Below are 20,145 nucleotides of genomic sequence, written 5' to 3'. Positions count from 1 at the left end.
GCCACTGTATTCACCTGTGCTCCAATCACTGGCAGAATGAACCATTTTCTTCAAATGCAGCTGTTACCCAATAAAGCAGGCTGATGTGGGGGGGAGGGGGGTGGCATTTACAATCATGGCAATGGTGTCATAATTAAGACTAAGTAATAATCATGAATACAGAACAGTTACCTAGATTTACTCATCTGTAACTGTTTCATATTCATGATTGCTACTTACGGTGCCACTACTGCCACGATCTTAACCCCACACCCCTTTACTGGACATCAGTTGCATAGGGAGAACAAGGTCTATTCTGCCACCAGTCAGACCATGGGTGAATTATATGTCCATCAGATTTTCCAGGGCAGAAGAGGTCACTTAGTTCAGCACTTAACAAAGGGGTGAAACAGATGGGCCTGTAGGTGTGGACTCTGGCCGCTCTGGCTGCAATTGCACCAGGACCGTGACAACCACACAGCCCAATTCCAAAGCGGGATGCCACCATGTCCCAATCCAGCACAACCAGGAGCTGGGTTATCTTCATCCCTGTTTGCGGCAGTGCCAGACTCCTTGTGGTGCTGCGGGAGCAGCTTCCAGCAGTTTTGGCGGTGTGCATCGCTTGAACATCACGTCCCCAAAGTGTCCAGAAGCTGCCTTATTTGGCCCATGTGTTCCAGGCCTAAAGCCCAAGCAGCTGACACAGAATACTGACCTTTGATTCTATCCATTACGCACATTTGAACTGGCCCAGTCTGCTGCCTCAAAATTCATACTCAACTTTCACACTTACTCGTGCATTAAGGGAAGAATTGTCCATGCACCCTCATTGTCCATCTGATGAATAAGCAGAACTGTGGGCAACTCCTTTAAGAAAAACATTTTTATGATTCACATATTAATAAAATAACATTAGAAAATTCTCTTGTTAAAACGACAGATCATGTTTATTTCAACTTTTTCTACAAAATGTTCTTTGTCGTCATTTGTTTTTGAAGAACTCTTTTTCATAAAACAGTTTAAATTACCAAAATCATATTTTGTAATAGAAAACTTTCACAGTGATTGTATTTTCAAATGCAATTTAAAATTTCAATTTAATTCAATCTAAAATAAACTGATACCCAGCATCAACAGTCTGGGCACAAAATTCAAAAGGTATCTAAAATGGAAAATACAAGTTCCAACTATTCGTCCCAAAGGACTAATACATTTCTGAACTGTTTAGGTCTGTCAAGGTGGGTATGAGGTACTTGGATTAAGGTCATTCAGTTAGGTTGCTCTTTTAATCTACAGTTTAAATGATCAGAGACAGCCCAAATGCTATCCATGTACACTTACTGAAAACTGCAATAAAATCTTCAAAATGGATATAAATCAAACAAGTAAAAAAAAACCCACTATTTTTACAACCTATTAGCACCACATAATAATAGCATTACATTATATTGTTTTGCAGGAAAAGTCTACTTAACAAACACAGAGACACAATTTTGATGCTGTCAAGAGCTGCATATCTCTTTAAGCTGGGTAAAGTACACTTATTCTCTCATCTGCTCTATCTTGAACACTAGAATAAGGCAGTGGCGTTCCCACACTGATGTCACCCAATGTGGGGAGCAGGACTTCTGGGGGGGACTTCTGGCAGAGATTTGGGTGCGGGGCTTCCAGGGACAGCACACGCTCTCTCTCCTCGAGTCAGCCTGTTTTTTTCCTGATGTTCTCTTGGCAAAATTTGTTCACAGGGGGCATGACACTATTGCTAAGATTGAGAGAGTGTGATTTGTCGAAGGTCATCCAGTGTATATCCATAGCTGAGCTAAGATTCAGACCAAGCTCTAAGAATCCTAGTCCAACACTTAAACTACTACATTATGCTGAAACTGGATAACACAAATTTAACAAATAAACCAAGATAGGCTGATTAACAGTATCAGCCAAATAAAATACTGTTCCAGTTACGTCTCATCTATTTAACTCACTATACAATCAGTAAATTCCAATTTAGCATTTACATACCGGAGGCCCCCGTTGAACAGCAATTTATCAAAAATGTAAATTCTATTTATTTTGTTTTTAATGAAACAATGATTTCCTTCCCCACAAGTTTTACTTAACAGCAATGCTGAGACAAATGCATTACTGACAGTTTCCATGTTGGGAATACCTTTAATTAAACTGTCATATACTTCTCTATTCCACTGCTACTTAACTCAAAAATGTGTAATTTTTTTTCTTTCCTTTATACCCTTGAGTACATACACATAACTGAAGTCATCCGTGCATTTAGTGATGTGAGCCCTAGTTAGAGAAGGCTAATCTATTAAGTAGTTTTGGACAAGTTCTCATTTTTTTCATTGTTGTTTCCATTCTGATTTTGTATAAGACTGGCTTTTATTAAGCTATTACTATATACAGCTTTTAAACCATGATTACACCAGGAAAGAAGTGACTTTGGCAATACGTATTGCACAATGCCAACACTGAACCATAGCTGCTCTGTCCCCAGCCTGTCCCTTTCCACTGATGGGAAAACCTGTCAATTACTTGTCAAGCACTCAAGTCTTCAAGTGTGGAACATCATTCCTGGGGCAGTTCCGTGATTGCCAGTGACATGGTGTGTCCCCTCCTCCCTCTGTCCCCCAACTCCCTCATTTCCCCCAAGTACCCTGATTATCTTTATTTACTGGTAATAAACAGAAAAAATTCAAATGTGGTAGCAGAGCTCCGGAATTAAATGAAAAAATTGGAAAGTTTTAAGATAACTTAAAGGCATGCGAGATAGGGCATAAGACACCATGGTGGGGTTAAAGGAGAGTCACAAAGAGAGCATGGGGGCAGCAGCCCCAGTTGCATGACTGAGAAGTGCCGTGATGACTTCTGTACTAGCAGGGTTTTTTTTACTAGTGTGTCTGCTGTGAGAACAGGGGTCATGTGGTAAAGTTCTTAGTCTTACACAGTTAATGTATTTTCAGGTGCATTTTTTCCATAAATTAGAAATATGTGTGTATGTGTGTAGTATATATGTCTGTATTTTCAAATATACCACTTTTCAAACATGCAAATATTTATTTACTTTTTCAACTGAGTAAAGCATTTTTGTACATTTCCTTTTTTTTGTACTCAGTGTTTCAAATATTTAGCCAGCGTTTTTTTTTTTTTTTAATGTGAACAGCATCACTAACTTCAGGAAATCATGGCTTTTTGACATTTAACTGTGTTTCAATTTGTATTCATATGTGGGAGGTATAAATTTGGAAAATTCACAATGAAATGTGAAATAAAGAAATTTATCATTGATTCTTGAAGATCCTGAAGATGCATGCCATAGTAACTTTTGTTGGTCTTTCAGTTTTCACACTACTATTTCTGTTTTTAAAATTAAAATATCAAATTCATATAAACCAATATTATAAAATATAATCTGCCATTTTTAATTCCTTGAACACTCATGGTTATTATGGACCATATTTTATCTTACAGCTGCAACCCACTTCCCCATAACAATATACTTCCCATCAGACATAGTTAAACAAAGCCAAATTCTTCTAACATTTTTTTCTGATAGGTATTATACTTCCCTGGACTTCCTGCCAGAAAAGAAGGCTGTTTGAGATGATAATCTGATTATATAATAAATCTGAGTTGTTCTTGAGCACACATGCATACAAAATCTACTATAATTAGTTCAGTTAAAAATTCTTCTTTAAACCCACAAACCAAGCAGATGATGGTTAGGCAAACCTCACAACCTTTTATTAGTCTGATTGATTATATAATCACTAAAGAGAGGGAAGAAGCCCATGGATGAAGAGTGGTAGATGATGAGGCGTGATTTTATATCCTGGTTGGCAAATCTAGATAAGGTTTGTGCAAATGGTTTCAACTAGCCATGGTGGAAACACTGCAGCTGTTAGTTCAGTGGGGAAGGACAAGTTCCTGCCTCCGATATTTCATTCTCAATTTACAGGTAATAATCCAATTGTATTGAACCAGAGTACTGTACTACAGAAAGCCACATAATTAAAGGACATTCAACTTCTGCCAGCACAATACACTTTTTATTCAGAAACAGAATCCAGGGCACCCTATACATCAGCATCCCCCGATTGGATGTTTTGGACTTCAAAACATCTGGCGAGTATAGACTGAGCACTGAAGAAGAAAGAAATGTCAGAAGTTTTCATACATAGTGTATTTTTTATTTAGTACAGATGGTATCCAATCAAAGGACTGGATACATTCCTATATTACATAAAATCCTGCATACATCTTTCAGCCCTTTCTAAACTATAATATTTATTTCAATTATTATACTTATTAAAAGTATTATAAAATAATGGCACTTCTGCACATCTCATAAAATATACAACATTTCTATCAGAAGTCTGGATTTTGACTAGGATCTATGTTGAAAACGAAGCTATTTATAACTGAATAGATGTGCATGGTATGGCTCCATGTCAAACATTCCCTTCAAGTTGAAGAGGGCAGGCTTCTCTTCACATCAGCCTTTTAAGAGAGGAAAAAGGGGAAACTGCATGAGAAACTTATAACAAATGCTTTGATTTTGCTTGAAAGACACTGGCTGTATCCAAGTATTTTTTAAAAAGCCATTTCAGATAAACCTGGTGCCACATTTGCATATTCAGCTTCAGAAATATTCCTTTTAGTTTTGCTATTATAACAGCTAAAATTACATATTTCGCAATTTTATCCAGTTTCTTTAGCAGTTCATAATGTCTCATACTGCATAAGAATATTGACATGTCTGAAAAAATTCTGATGTATCTATTTATGTTATTTCTTTTAAACCCATATAAATAAAATGAAGTTTCTGTTTATTTGTTTGTTACTAAACAGACTGTTGTGAAATTTGAAGGGGATGTTTGAGTTGGTCTGACCTAACATACAGGCTTCATGGTATCCACACAATTCACTTAAGCAACACCCCAATTATTTTTTAATTCACATAAGAGTAGTGTGTTTGGCAGTAGACTGGGAAAGGCATGCTTTCTCAAGCGCAAATAAGGCTAGCGCACAACATGAGGACTGTTTGAGTGAATGTGTGACACTGAATGATCATTAATTAAGATCCATGCCCTATGAGGAGCAGCTCACAGAGCTCGGTATATTTAGCCTGGAGAAGAGAAGGTTAAGAGGTGACATGATAGCCATATCTGAAGGTATGTCATATTGAGAATGGAGCAAACTTGTTTTCTGCTGCTCCAGAAACGGAGCAATGGATTCAAGCTGTAGGAAAAGAGATTCCACCTAACCTTTAGGAAGAACTTCCTACTTTCACATTTGTACTACTTTGACAATTTATACATTTTCTATTCAAAATAGTTAAAATACAATAGTTTGAAGTTGCAAATATTTAAACAGTGAAATAAGCTGCTTCAAAGAATGGCGGAATCTCCTCCTTTGGAGGTTTTTAAACAGGCTAGATGGCCATTTGTCAGAAGTACTTTGATTTTACTCCTGCATGGCAGGGGGTTGGACTGGGTGGCCCTTGTAGTCTCTTCCAACTGTTTATGGTTCTATGATGATTATTACTGAGCAATTCTAAGTACTACTGTGGGTATTTATTAAATGTATATCCACACTTCTGCAAACTAATTGTATTCTAGTATGAACAATGGTGAAATAAAGCAAAAACAATTAAAATACAGTACAAACACATTTAAAAACAACTGAGTTAAGATTAATTAAAATAAAACAACAACATCTGATCAGTCATAGCTCCTCTCAACCACTGTCCAATTTAGGCTGCACCTGCACTGCAGATATAATCCGGTCTGATAACACTTTAACTGCCATGGCTCAATGCTATGGAATTTCCAGAAGTCCACTGCATTGAGCCATGGCAATTAAAGTGGTGTCAAACTGGATTATTTCTACAGTGCAAATGCAGCCCTAGATTACAAAGTCCTACCCATGATGAAAAACATGTTGCTGGTGGAAGCATAACAGGGTCAGGTGGAAGGCTTATAGAGTTTGGTTTAGACTTAGCCAGTGGGACTGTATAATGTATCCTGAGACCAGTGATTCCCAAACTTTGATCTGCCAGATGTTTTGGACATCAGGTCCCAGAATTCTTGACTGGTGGCCAAACTGGCTAGAGCTTCTGGGAGCCAAAGTCCAAAACATCTGGAAGACCAAAGTTTGGGGATCACCGTCTTAGACCATCATCTGGTTATTCTGAAAATGTAATTCCATGTCTTCCATTCAAAAGCTTCCCTCTGCAAGACAGCAGTCCAGGAGATGGGCAACCATTTCTCTGTCTTGACCATATTAATAGTACAGTCCATCCTCTGTATCGGCAGACTTGCCATCTGTGGATTTAACCATCCGCAGATGGCAAGCCCCCATTTTTCTTAATGGTGATGTGTGCATGTGGCTGCACTAGTGGCCGTGTGTGCACCATGCTGCCATTAAGAAAAACAGGACCTGAGTATAAGCAGATTTTGGTATTTGTGGGTGGGTGGGTGTCCGGAACAGATCCCCACAGATATGGAGGTCCTACTGTATACCAACTATCTACCTTTGGATGAAGAACCTTCAGCTTAGTAGGGGTTCAGACGTTTCTCCTAATGCCTCCCCATCAGACTGCAAGGTAAATCATTTTGGAAAATGGAAAGGAGTGCAATATTAGGGTGCAAAATAATGTGACATCTTAGAGGTATTGTTCAATGAGCAATTTTGGATTACTGTGGATTTTAACAGTTACACTTATTACCATATTGATTGTATTTCTAGCATTCAACCAACATCTAGTGTACATAGTTTGTGGAATTTCCTTTTTTGTTCTTGTTTGTTTGCTTGTTTCTTAAAAACCTGTGCTTTATAGCCAGCAACAAAGACTTTGCTGGTCATTCCCAGCTTACATGTTACACGCAAGCATCTGTACTTGGGCACTAGTTTTATTATTTTTTAAATTAATTCCTAATTTGTGAATTTGACTTGTATGCTAAGTCTTCAGAGAAAATATATTTCATGTTGCTTTTTTAAAAAAAAATCAGTAGGAAGTCATGTTTTAGGCAAGATTGCCTTTGCCCATTCTTGTTCTCATTACCAACTAGGTGAATGAACAGTTCTGAAGTACAGCTTTCATTGTAAACTAAGGGTCGGTACAGATGGGCACTTTGCGTCGGCCTGGGCTAGAACGAGGGGTTACACGTTCAGCAACGCTACCACACGCCCTGGCCATATGGGGCATGTGATGATGACATCCATGCAGCGCAGCGCCCAAACATCATTGCGCCACATGGATGTAATCATTGCACGTGGCCGTGCCAATGGTGCCTTGCGCGCGGCCTAAAAATAACCCACCAAGAGTGGGTTCTTTTTAGGCCTCCCAGAGACTGTGGCATTTGGTTGCCACGGTCTCCATCTGGGACAGAAAGGGATGGCGATCTGTCCAGCCCCTCAGAAATCTTCTAAGAATGATAAGAAAGTATTTAACTATCCAGGAAGAAATGCAGGTAAGATTAGTAACCAAATTAAGTATAAGTTGTTGAAACAATTCCAGAAATGTTATTACAATTGCTCCAGTGGTTTATAAATAATTCTTTTAATTGGCACGAGTTGTATTTGCTACCCTTAATGGGAACTGGCTGCATGTTAATTTCTGATGTAAATATTTTATATCATGTGAGTAACTTTACTTTTATGAAAATACTGAATTTTGTTAAACAGCAAAATTCTGGGGCTGTACAGACCACCTCAAAGGGGTGGGTCTGTGCCGCCTCTTTTTGTGCTGGATTGGGGCCAGGGCAGCTTCACCGGCAGCCCTGTTGCCCCAATCCAATGTTTTTCCGAGCCTCGGAGAAGCAGCAAAATGCCGCTTCTCCGTGGCCTGGAAAAGGAGTGTCCTTGGATTGGTTGCCGCACCAACGATGCATGCACCCAAAAGGAGCTCTGAAACGGAGCTCCTTTTCGCGCCGCTGGTAAGGTGGCATAAGCGCCCTCCAGTGGCGCGGTGGCATGTCCTATGCGACACGCTGTTTGGACGCATTGCACATGACACGTCATGGATGCGCGCTCCATGTGGGCAGGGCCACGCAATCATGGTGGCGCCCACAAGCACTAGAGTTCAGGAGCATGTAGTTACTGTGTGCTCCTGAACCCTAGTATCGGTGGCAGTATGCTGCTTTGTGCCCATGTGTACCAGGCCTCTGTAATTGAAACAGCATTTTAAACTACAGTATGAGAATCGTTCATATGTAGAAAAGACAAAATTCCATGAAAAATAATTTTAAATATGCATTCCATATCCAAAACTGCACAAACAGAAATTCATGTAGTCCTTCCATCTATATCCTGAATTTTAAATGAAGAGCATAATTATGTGCATGCTACCAAAATGATTGCACAGCCTGCAGCAAACAGTAAGTAGTATGTGGAATTTGTGGCAATCTAATCATTTTATATTCTCACTCACTGGCTTTATTCCAGTGATAGCCTGAGCATCGCAAAATACTGTAAGAGAATTAGTCCAACATTCCAAAGTTGAGTGTTATAAGCCTAGGTAGTTTCACAATTGTACTACTTTGACAATTTATAAATTTCCTATTCAAAATGATTAAAACACAATAGTTTGAAGTTGCAAATATTTTAGCGTAAGGCATTAATGTGTTCAGCTTGAAATTTCACATGATTCCTTCAACACTCCTTTTATTTTTGTGTAAAATTGCCCTTTAATTATTTCACTATGGGATGATATTCAGCTATATTTCTCCAATGCAGCTGAATCAAGAGAGCCCATGCACAATTTATGTTAGTGCCTGAATGTACGGGTGCGTTGGATGAGGACTAATACAATAAAGCTGGAAGTTGGGGGCAATGATGTATCTCCTTAGTCCAGGAATTAGGGCAAATACAATTTCTGTATACAAAATGTACTCAAAGGAAGAGCTTGGAGTATGAAGGTTGTCCTTGATCCACCACTGTCAATAGAGGCCCAAGTGATTTCTCTGACTCGGAATGCTAACTACTATCCAAATACACCTGTTCTTGGAAAGCAACAGCCTGACTACCATGACTACTATTGGTAGCCTCAAGACTGCATTATTGTATTATATTTTGGGTTGGGTTGGCCCTTAAAGTTATAGTGGAACATGCAGCAAGTATAGAATACAGTGGCTAGGTTACTCACTGGCACATGGGGGAAGCAAGTACATCTATACATATTACACCTGTGCTAAGGATCTATAATGGTTTTCAGTGTATTACTGAGCCACAGTTAAATATATATATATTGCATATTATACATATTAGCATATACATCCCTATGCAAACTAAGATCAGATTACAACAAGGAATATCTGTCATGTTGTCCAACGCAATGCCAATGACTACAGATTTCTGTCTGAAAGCAATAAGAAAAGAAGTATTCTCTGTGTTGGCATCCACATTAGGCAATGACCAATATACATAGTATGCATTTAATCAAGTGTTTTAGGAGCTTATTACCATTTCAGCTTGACTAAACTGTTTAGAACTCTCTTATGTTTTAAATGGGTTTTTTTAATCTTTGTTTTAAGTAACCTACAGAAAAATGTAAAGGGTTCATATAAACACTTCATATAACTAAAAGGATTGCTATTAAGTCTTGAGACTTCAGCATAACTTAAAAATAGAATGGAACTTTATTGTGTCTTCCATAGGCTATTAACCCAGGGCAAGATGGCAATCTCCTGACTTTTTGTTTAAGACAGAACTGTGCAGTAAGAACTTAACCCAGTGCATTATCTTCCTCAATATCATACATTATGAATCATGTGCAGCAGTTCATTTGTCAATTTTATGATGTACAAACATCTTCTGTGTAAGTAGATATATGGAAGGACATAGGAAACTGTTCCATACCAGCTCTTCAGTGTCTTAGGCTGTGTCTTGATCTTTTTAAACTGTAAATGTCAAGGACTGAACCAGAAAACTTCTAGGTTTGATGCATGTGCTCTGCAACTGAGTTATGATCCCTTTAACATTAGGGGCACAATGCTTTGGGGATTTTTTCTGCACATGGTTTACTAAAGTTAATGGAAGCATCAATCTATTCTGTTGGGCCTTAGGAAAGAGAACAGACATGTCAATTGGGCTCTACACAAGAACTCTAAACTAACTGTAACTGTAACAACTACCCCAAGTATAAGCAATAGCTTGCACCAATACATTTTATTATAGTATCTTATTCATACCATGTATCATTTGAATAAAAGATTTCACCTTCAATGAAATGGTTCTTTTTAAAGGAACGAAAATGTGTCTTATTTTCTTTCTCTACTGAGCTACCCTGTGTATGCCAATTAACACCTCTCAAGTGTTAGCAAGGAAACAGGATGTTTTACTACTACTATTTCACGTCAAAATAAATGTGAACATGTTGCAGTAAAAAATGAATACAGAAAAATTAACAATCCACTAGCAAGACAGATGGAAACTGCATAACATATCCTGTAATTATGTTTTTGGCAAGCATAATAAACCAAAATGGGAATGCTCATTAGCAGAGATAATAAAATCTAACTCAAAGAAAACAGTCACCTGTAATATTCATTGATATGCAATTCTGTAATCTGATCTCCATCCCAGCAATTTTTAATGTTTGCTATCACTTATTTTCTTCTGCTTCGTTTGCATCCTGCATTTCCTACAACAATTATGTTGTATGTGTCATTTTAATCACACAACAATCCTGTGAAGTTCATTACAGCATCAACTTGTCCAAGACCAGCCCATGAACTTCAGGGCTAAGTAGTGATTTGAACTTGTGTTTCTCAAATCTAATCCTAGTACAGCTGGCCCTCCAACATTTGTGGTTTTGACTTTTGTGGATTTGTTTATTTGCGGTTTTGATTAATATGTTCTCTTTAGGAATCTCTCTAGGTCCTCCAGTATGACTCTGCCAGAAACTGATCATAGACTTGTGCTTGAGAGCCTAGAAGTTCCTAGAGAAAACACTTCTCTAGGCATTTGTAGATCTTCCAGCATGATTCTATGATCAACATCTGGCAGATATTGACCACAGAGTTGCACAGGAGGAGAGTGAGATTCCTAGAGAGGTGTTTTCTTACGTAAAAAAAGATATATATATATATATATATATATATATATATATATATTGTATTTGCGGGTTTTCCACATTCAAGGGGATCCTTCACCCCCCAACTCCAGCAAATGTGGTGGGATCACAGTATTCTATCCACCACCCTGGTAATTCAAGCTTTCTGATATAGGGAATTGGAATCCCCCCCCCCCCCAAGTGTGACAGGGATTGGTACTATATTTGTGTTATGGCAATACTAAACCCACCTATTTCCTATTTTATACTGTATTATTACTATGCACAGATTAATCCTGTAATTTGAATAACAAGTTCCAGAAATATCAGTAAATCATCTTCATTTTAGCTCTTCAACTTGTTTGAAAAATTAATTCTTTCTCATTTGTATTTGACACAGATTTTCAGAAACACTGTCTAAAATTAGTGGTCCTGGTGACATTTTGCCAAAACTGAGCTGCAGCTCATAAAAACAGCTTGGATTCCCTTTGATCTGTATCCAGTTTTCAATAATTTCTCATTTACATGACAGTCCACTGTTCCATATCCTGGGCTTTTCCTTATGGTTTCCTAAGTTTCTGAAGAGGCATTTTGGGAAATATAGGAGATAGCCTTGGGAAGGAGAATGTAGTGAATTTCCTTTTATAAGGATAACAAGGGATAGCACCCAAAGCTCTTTGTTACTGTTTAGGATTAAATGAAAAATTACTACTCCTCTTTTCTATTTTTACTTCAATACACCACTGTTTACTGTATTTTGAAATATTCTTGTCTCTGTCATACCTGTATTTACATTGACATCACTGGCCATTTTGTATAAAATGAAATTTAAAAAATGATAAATTCACTGAAAAAGCAAATGTATTACTACCACTACCACAGTCAAGTGCTCAGTCTTTCAGAAGTTAAGATCAATTTACAAGTTATCACATTTTGTAGCAAAGGTATAACATTTCTGTGAAGTGTTGACAAGTAAAAGCCAAACATGTTTGAAAGGAATTATGACACGGAGTCAAAACCATTATCAAAAATATCTTCTAGGAAGGATAAAAGTTCATGAAAAAGGAAAACAGATAGTGCTCTTTTCAGTATAAAGGTGTGAATAGCTGTTAAAAGCTCAAGGACATTTTTAAGGAAACAAATACGGTGTGACCATGTGAAGATACACAATACAATACTTCCTTACATTGTAGAAACCATAATGCAACCATTTACTTCTTGCAAAACAACTCATGTCCTGCCACCATTTTCTCAGACACTATCAATGCTTCCATACTTTTTTTCTACTCTATATACAACTACTGATTAATCATCAGCCCCGAGTGAGCAATATAAGGCCTACTGTTTATATTTGCCTTGCTAAGACTTTGCCACCACAAACAGCTGAATCATCATACATTGTCTTATAGACACCCATTGGCAGCCATAGATTATGAGAAAAAAATATATGGGGTGGGGGGTCATTTGACACCTGTTGTTTAATTCTGCTTTATGTGCCATATCATAACAGATGATATATCCAACCAGGGCCACTTCCACTTATCCATAAAGCTCAATGAACAACCTTGAACCAACTGCTATCCTCACAATCTCAGTTTATGCAACTATAATGTTAATTGTGGGGTTGGGATGAGGAGGGCAATTATTATTATTATAAAGTTGAAGTCTTTCATGGCTGGCATCCATATTTTTTTGTGGGTTTTTCAGGCTATGTGGCCATGTTCTAGCAGAGTTTCTTTCTGATGTTTCACCAGCATCTGTGGCTGGCATCTTCAGAGAATGCTTCACCTGGAAAATTTTTTCCAGGCAAAGCATTCTCTGAAGTTGCCAGCCACAGATGCTGGCAAAACGTCCGAAAGAAACTCTGCTAGAACATGGCCACATAGCCTGAAAAACCCACAAAAAACTATTATTATTATACTTTATTTATATAGCACTGTAGATTTACACAGTGCTGTACATAGAAACAATAAAATCGATAAAAATGAAACCTGCCAATGGTGTACATTCTACAAACTACATATAAAACAATAGATAATAATACAAAATAGAATTAGATAAAAATAAGCAGGCAATGTATCTGAAGGTAATTTAGGATAAGATAAAAAAATTGAAAGAATGAATATAAAATATGCAAAACAGTTAAGACCCTTAAGACAAATTTTCACCTCAAAAAGACCTGAATTTCTAAAATAATTTACATAAAAGGTATGAACACAAGTTACAACCCCCATTTATGAACCCAAATACATGTAACAATGTACTGACATCTAGTGGTAACATGGCAACTTTTAAAATTATTAATTCATATGAGCACAGTTGTCATTTCTAAGATAGATTTTGTGCTAACAACCTTTATTTAATTATTTATTGGATTTATATCCTGCCTTTCCCCCAAAATGGGACCTTCAAGTCAATGCTTTCTAGACTAATATATAGACTCTATGTTCACTCCACAAAGAACATTCCTCTACATCATACAACTCTAGCCAGAGTTGATATTAGGTATGGCCTGTACTGCCAGAGATGTGCTAATAATTTCTATAGCTCCCAAACAGTTTGTGTCTATGTCTGCTCAATATGTAATTTACACATACATTACAATCTCAGAGTTGGAAGAGACTTCTAAATTAATCTCTGGATAAAAAAGCATATTCTAGAGTTGGAAAAAGTACTGTACAGAGAAGGGCTACTAAAATGGTCAAGGCATTGAGGCAAATATCTTACAAGGAATGTTTAAAGTGTTTGTAGCTGTCTAGTCTAGTAAAGAGTCAACTATATAAAGGGACACATGAGATATATAAAATTATGAAATGTATGGGAAAAATGGGGGGGAGCATTTGTCCACCTCTCCTAAAATTAGAAACTGGAGTCGTCCACTGAGGCTGAATAATGGGAGGTCAGAACAGATAAAAGGAAGTATAGGTTAAGTATCCTTTATCCAAAAATTTGAAATCTGAAATGCTCCAAAATCTAAAACTTTTTGAGCACGGATATGATGTTTCAAGGTGATGGCTGCAGTGCTCCTGTTCATTCATTTCCAAGGTGAAACCCTTGTTTCAAGCACAAAATTACTAAAAATATTGTATAAAATTACCTTCAGCCCATGTGTGTAAGATGATATGAAACATAAATGAATTTTGTGTTTAGACCTGGTTCCATCTCTAAGGAATCTCATTATGTATATGCAAATACTCCAAAATCTGAAAAAATCCAAAATCCAAAATCCCTTCTGATCCCAAGCATTATGGATGAGGGATACTCAACCTGTACTTCTTCAAATTGTACACAGTTTAAAAAGCAAAACTCACTGACAAGATACAGTGATGGCTGCTATGTGGACTCGGATTAGATTCTTTCATGAAGAATGAATCCATTAAGGGCTTGTAGCCTGGATGGCTGTATGTCACCCCTGTATTAGAGATAGTATACTTTTCTATATCAATTTTGCAGAACACACTCTTGCACTCACATCCTCCTGGTGGGCTTCCCATAAGCAACTAACTGGATAACATGTGAACAGAATGCTTGCTAAATAGACATTTGTTAGGATCTAACATGGCTCTTATGATCTTACAGTTCTGTGCTGATGTAAAAAATCTATTACTACAGTATGCCTGATAAGTAACAAGCCTGCATCTAGCAAAACATCACTCAAGTGGGAGAGTACACCATCTTCCAAGGCAGTTTATTCTACCACCCAACTGTCTATACTATAAGGAAGCTTTTCATAATATTTAGTCTTAACTTTTTACTTTTATTTTATTTCTTATTTATTGGATTTATATCCTAACCTTTCTTCCAAAATGGGATTTTCTTGTAATTAACCTATTGGCTCAGTTACTACCCTCTAGAACAACAGTGCATAATTTATTCAACCATCTATGCCATTCAAATATTTGAAAATATTAAGTTCAAGACTATATTAGAGTAACACTTGCAAACTGAAAAAGACATGACGTAGAGGCCGAACTCACAGCTTCTTCTTTTAAAATGCAGTAGTTTAAACCAATTAGTTACACCTCCAGAACTTTTGCAATGACACACATAAGAGGTGAGTGACAGAAAACTATAAACATACACATTCTAAAATGAAGAAGGTTTATAATAGGAACACAGCCACAACAAACTGATCAGTCTTTAAAGCAGGCACAGTATACAATTAGGTCATTTCTTTCTATCCCAATTTCTCCAAACAGCCTTGACTCTGATGTTCACATTGGCACTTTTGGTTTTTTTTAATGTATAGGTTTCTGCACCTGTATAATAAAAACAAACATCATGTACAATAATGAAAGCTTAAAAATCTGGCACCTTGCTGTCAAATAAAACAAATTAACACCATTGTATTATTACAAGAGAAGGGTAGGGGTATGTCCATATTTTAATATGTACAAAGTGTTTAAATGAGGGAAAAGATATTTAAAAAAACAAGGGGATCAAAATGTGTGGCAACACATTATTTCTAACATTTGTTATAGAATCCAGGATGTAAAACTGGAAGATAAATGGGATGAAACAAGGGGAAATGCAATCCTGGAAAGGATTATGAAACAAAACAAGTGACTCTTTCCATACTTAAATAAAATGTATCAAACACATTCTACAAAGATAATTCAAATGGGAAGTTTGAGGCAAAAGATCTATCACTGCAGATGTTCATACCTTTCCAAGAGATGCAACCTGTTTCAAAATATTTTGCTTTAACTCCTCTGCTTTTTTCAAATGAAAAGAATTCCTCTGACTTTGGATGACAAATATAATTTCTTTTAGTTCTGCAACTGAAAATAAATAATAATTGAAGGAATATCAATACCATTACTAATAGTACATAGAAACATCTCAGTTAATCAATTAATTAACTTAAAGAAGGATTTGAGAAGGAATGCAATGATCAAGAGTGCCTGTTATCAGCTCCGGCTGATACGTCAGCTGCGCCCTTTCCTGGAGCCGGGTGACCTCGAAACTGTAATACATGCACTGGTAACCTCAAGACTTGATTTTTGCAATGTGCTCCACATGGGGCTACCCTTGTGCCTAGTCCGGAAACTTCAACTGGTACAGAATATGGCAGCCAGATTGATTACAGGAACAACTAGGAGTGACCATATTACACCTATATTGAAATCACTCCACTGGCTGCCTATTAGTTTCCGGGCACAGTACAAGGTGTTGGTCATTACTTTTAAAGCCCTCCATGGCTTGGGCCCAACCTACTTAAGGGAACGCCTCCTTCCGTATAATCCGCGCTGCACCCTCAGATCCTCTGGGAGGAATTTGTTGCAGTCCACAAAGACCAGATTGACAGCAACCTCCCAGAGGACTTTTTCCACGATTGCTCTCACTTTATGGAATGGGCTGCCGGATGAGATCCATCAAATTGCCAACCTAGAGAGTTCAAGAAAGCTGTCAAGACTGATCTCTTCCGGCAGGCCTTCCCGGAATAGAACCCGGCCATGTAACGCTCCCCCCACAGACATATATAAGCTAAGACTCTGCCCACAGTATTTTATTATTGTATTATTGTTTTTAGATTTTATCGTCTGTAATTTTAATGGATAAAATTGTTTAATCCTTTTTTAAGGGGGGGAATTGTATATATTGTATTTTTTAAAGGTTGTACACCGCTTTGATTGTGGTAACAAAAAGCGGGATATAAATTAATGTTTTATTATTATTATTTTATTATTTCTGGGCCCTGAGCTCTGTGGAGAATTTGAAAGAAAAGTTTTCAGTTATGATGAAAATTTACTATTGTCTCCTTTATTCTTGAACTAGGCTGAAAATGTTCATCAGCTGTTTTGAAAGATTTCAATTCACAAACACTGTGGTGTGAATAATATTCAGTAAACAGTTCATACAAAGAGTTCCGTAAATTCAGTTCAAACACTGTTTCTATATTGGGGCTAAAGCAATTTACTCTTTAGCCTAAAGTAAACAGTTGTCATCAGTTAGTCACTGCTGCAGATGATCTATCTTGCCTCAGTAAAAACAAATCTAAATTTGTCTCGTAGGTGCAAACTAAATTCATCCAATGTTCATATTTTTTCTGATATTCTACGAAGCACACTTAACTCATTATAAATACAGTACGGTTCTTCTCACTGGTTCACAACAGCCAGCTATTCCACAGCTGTTCAAATATACCTTAGTTTGTAAATATGTTCAGTAAAACACATTGTCCCTTCTAATAGAAAAGTTGTCCAGTGATATATTATTTATTGCACCAGCTGGCTGTTTGCTCATGCCTTGCAGCACACAGGTTTTATGTTGCTGCAGCTATACTTGCTATTGCCTAAGCATTTCTACATAAATCTTACTTAGATCCATACTTTGCTGCCACAGGTGGGAGCATTCTCCAAGTCAAGTCTTTCTCAGTGTATGTTTACAATGTAAAAGAATGGGGGGAGGCAACTTTTGCTAATTCCTCCATTTCTCTGTAGCCCCATGTATACACTGCAAGACTGCTTGGGAAGGCTGGTGGAACAGTGGGGGACATAGAGCTTAATGCAGCAGAAGTAGGAGGAAAAACTACTTCCTCTCCTTTCTACCAGGGTTATCCTTCTGCAGGATCCAAAGCCTTCTTTTGAGCGTGATGCCTTTCACATGTAAAAAGTGAATTATCTGATATACATCCGTATGTCCACAAACACGTGGGCACGTAAGTGTAGATGTAGGGTTTATTTTACTATGTTTTAAGTATTAACTTCTAGGTAAATTTCCTTGAACATTAAATTGCTCCATTATGAAAGGGAATAGGAATATAACCACATTCATTCATTCATTCATTCATTCAACTCTTTTGCCACAGCGGCATTATTTTATCCATCTTTTGTACAATTCCTCCATTACTAGATGTTTATGCTAACCTTAAAAATGTCCTCTGACCTTTAAAATATCCTCAGTGCCACTGAAAATATTAGTTTGCAATGCAGAATTTTTCATCTCATAGCTGCTTCAAAGGCTAATTAGACAAGTATTTACATCTGCCACATGAATAATTACAAACACTCAGGGCACATAAGTATTGTGCAAATACTGCAAGCCTCAGTGCATTAAATCTTAAATTTGCATACAGTGGAGCCTCTCCTTACGCGGGGGATCCATTCCAAACCCCCCAGCGTAAGGCAAATTCCGCATAAGCACCGCTTGTGCTCTTGGTTGTGTGGGGTGCACGCACCACAGGTGTACCCCCCATTCATTTAATTGCAGCACGGCTTCCACATAAAGTGGAAGCCGCGAATGATGCGCTCGCGTATGGAGCAGGCACATTGTATTCATTTTTTAACTGTTTATTGTTTAGGTAGAAAGAAGTAGATTAGACTGCTATTCCTAAATTTATCTCAAAATAATTCAGGGACATAAAAGAAATAGCATGTCAATATTTGTTGTAATGGAGCCAAAACAGCAGCAATTCTAAAAAGCTTCTAAATCTACTGTCATTTAAAGCTTAAATTGCCTCCACACTGATATTTTATTACATTAAATAACCACTAAATGGTAAACCCAGGGTGTGCGTGTGTCGAACAGAATCAAAAGCAATCCAGTTGGCAACTTAGAAAATTTTTCTTTTCTTTCCTTTCTTTTTTTGGAAAGTGTTTACAACATGTTTGTGAATATCATAACCGCAATGTTGGCTGCTTTTCTTATTCATCTCATTACTCATTATAATAAACAAAGTAATACATGCCAAAATTCACTGAAAATAATTTTGAGATTAAAGGAGGTTCCAAAAAGACGGATTAATTGTGAATTCGGCACAAATCAACTTGAGGATCTGAAGAACTAGATGGATTAATTCTAGCTTATTATCATCATCATGTTTAATCAGTATTCAAATGACAACCATATATGTAATGACACAGTTTTACACAGCTTCATTAATAAATATATTTATAACTAGAGGAGTGGCATTAAGAAAGAGGTTAATATAACCACACTGAACTGAAGCACAGGAGCACTCTTTATCAAGCTCAATAAAGCCTTAATTGGTGCTAAAAGGGGATAGAGGAATGGGGAACAACCATGTTCCTAGTGATGGAGCATATACAGTACTTTGCATGCAGAAATCCAAGTTCAATCTCAGGCTCGTTAGCCAAGAGGACCAGGTAGCAAGTGATAGGAAATTTTGCCTGAAATAGTGAAAAGGCACTGCCAATTGTCCAGATAGAGAAATAGTCTACCCTGATATAAACCTTCCAATATGTCTACTTAAAAATGAAATTAGAAAATAATGTTGACAGTATCATGAACCAGTTGCCAGACGGCAGAATTAATGCACTGTGTTACCATTTTAATTATCATGACTCCATCTTAGGGACTCATGGGATTTGAAGTTTGTTGTGGTACCAGAATCCTCCGACAGAGAAGGCTAAATATCTCACAAAACTACCTCTGACAGAGAAGGCTAAATATCTCACAAAACTACAACTCCTTGAATTCCATAGCATTGAGCCATGGAAGTTAAACAGTGTCAAACTGCACTAATTCTTTAGTGCAGATGCAGCCGCAGACACACTTGAAACACTGTAAAAAGTGCTGGTTACTAAACTTCCAAATGGATTCTGAAGAGCTTGGAAAGGTAAAGAAAATTATGACTAAAATGATCACTTTCTTTGAGGAAAGGCTTGTGAAAGATTGGAAATTTGAGGAAGGATGCATCAAAGAGGAAATATTACTGAGATTTACAAAAAATATTCACAATGGAGAGAAAGTAGAGAGAGAGATGTTCTTTTTGCTCTATTGTAATATTAGAACTTGGGGTCATGTAATCAAATTGTTTTGTAAGATTCAGGATGGGCACACCTCCACATGTGCAATTTAAATTAGGCATCCTGCCTCTTCATAAGATGCGGTGAAGGCCACAGCTGAAATGACTTTGAAAGATACCAAGACAATTTAAGAAGGGTACATCCATGATTACTAGCCATGATGGCTATATGAATCCTGTAACTTCAGAGGCAATATAGACAATACCAGAAGCTGGAAGTCAGAATTGGAAAGCATTTTTTTATGTCCTCCTTACAACCTTCCAAAAAGAATTTGAATGCTAATAGTGGGGAGCAAGATCTTGAATGGGATAAGCAGTCTAATCTAGT

General features: G+C 37.3%; 1 protein-coding gene across 1 annotated transcript in view; it reads right to left on the bottom strand.

Annotated features, from left to right (window-relative positions):
- B3GLCT (beta 3-glucosyltransferase) overlaps positions 1–20,145 on the bottom strand; it is a 117,153-nt gene that overhangs the window by 68,179 nt on the left and 28,829 nt on the right. The window contains exons 4-5 of the mRNA XM_042456650.1: positions 15,713–15,828; positions 773–846 (exon numbers count right to left, since the gene is read on the bottom strand). Of these exons, the coding sequence (XP_042312584.1) occupies positions 773–846; positions 15,713–15,828 (190 nt within the window). The remainder of the gene's footprint in view (positions 1–772; positions 847–15,712; positions 15,829–20,145) is intronic.

This window comes from Sceloporus undulatus, chromosome 3 (genome assembly GCF_019175285.1).
Source record: "Sceloporus undulatus isolate JIND9_A2432 ecotype Alabama chromosome 3, SceUnd_v1.1, whole genome shotgun sequence".
Taxonomy (NCBI): domain Eukaryota; kingdom Metazoa; phylum Chordata; class Lepidosauria; order Squamata; family Phrynosomatidae; genus Sceloporus; species Sceloporus undulatus.
Note: the sequence above shows the minus strand (reverse complement) of the source record. Positions and strands in the feature narration are given on the sequence as shown.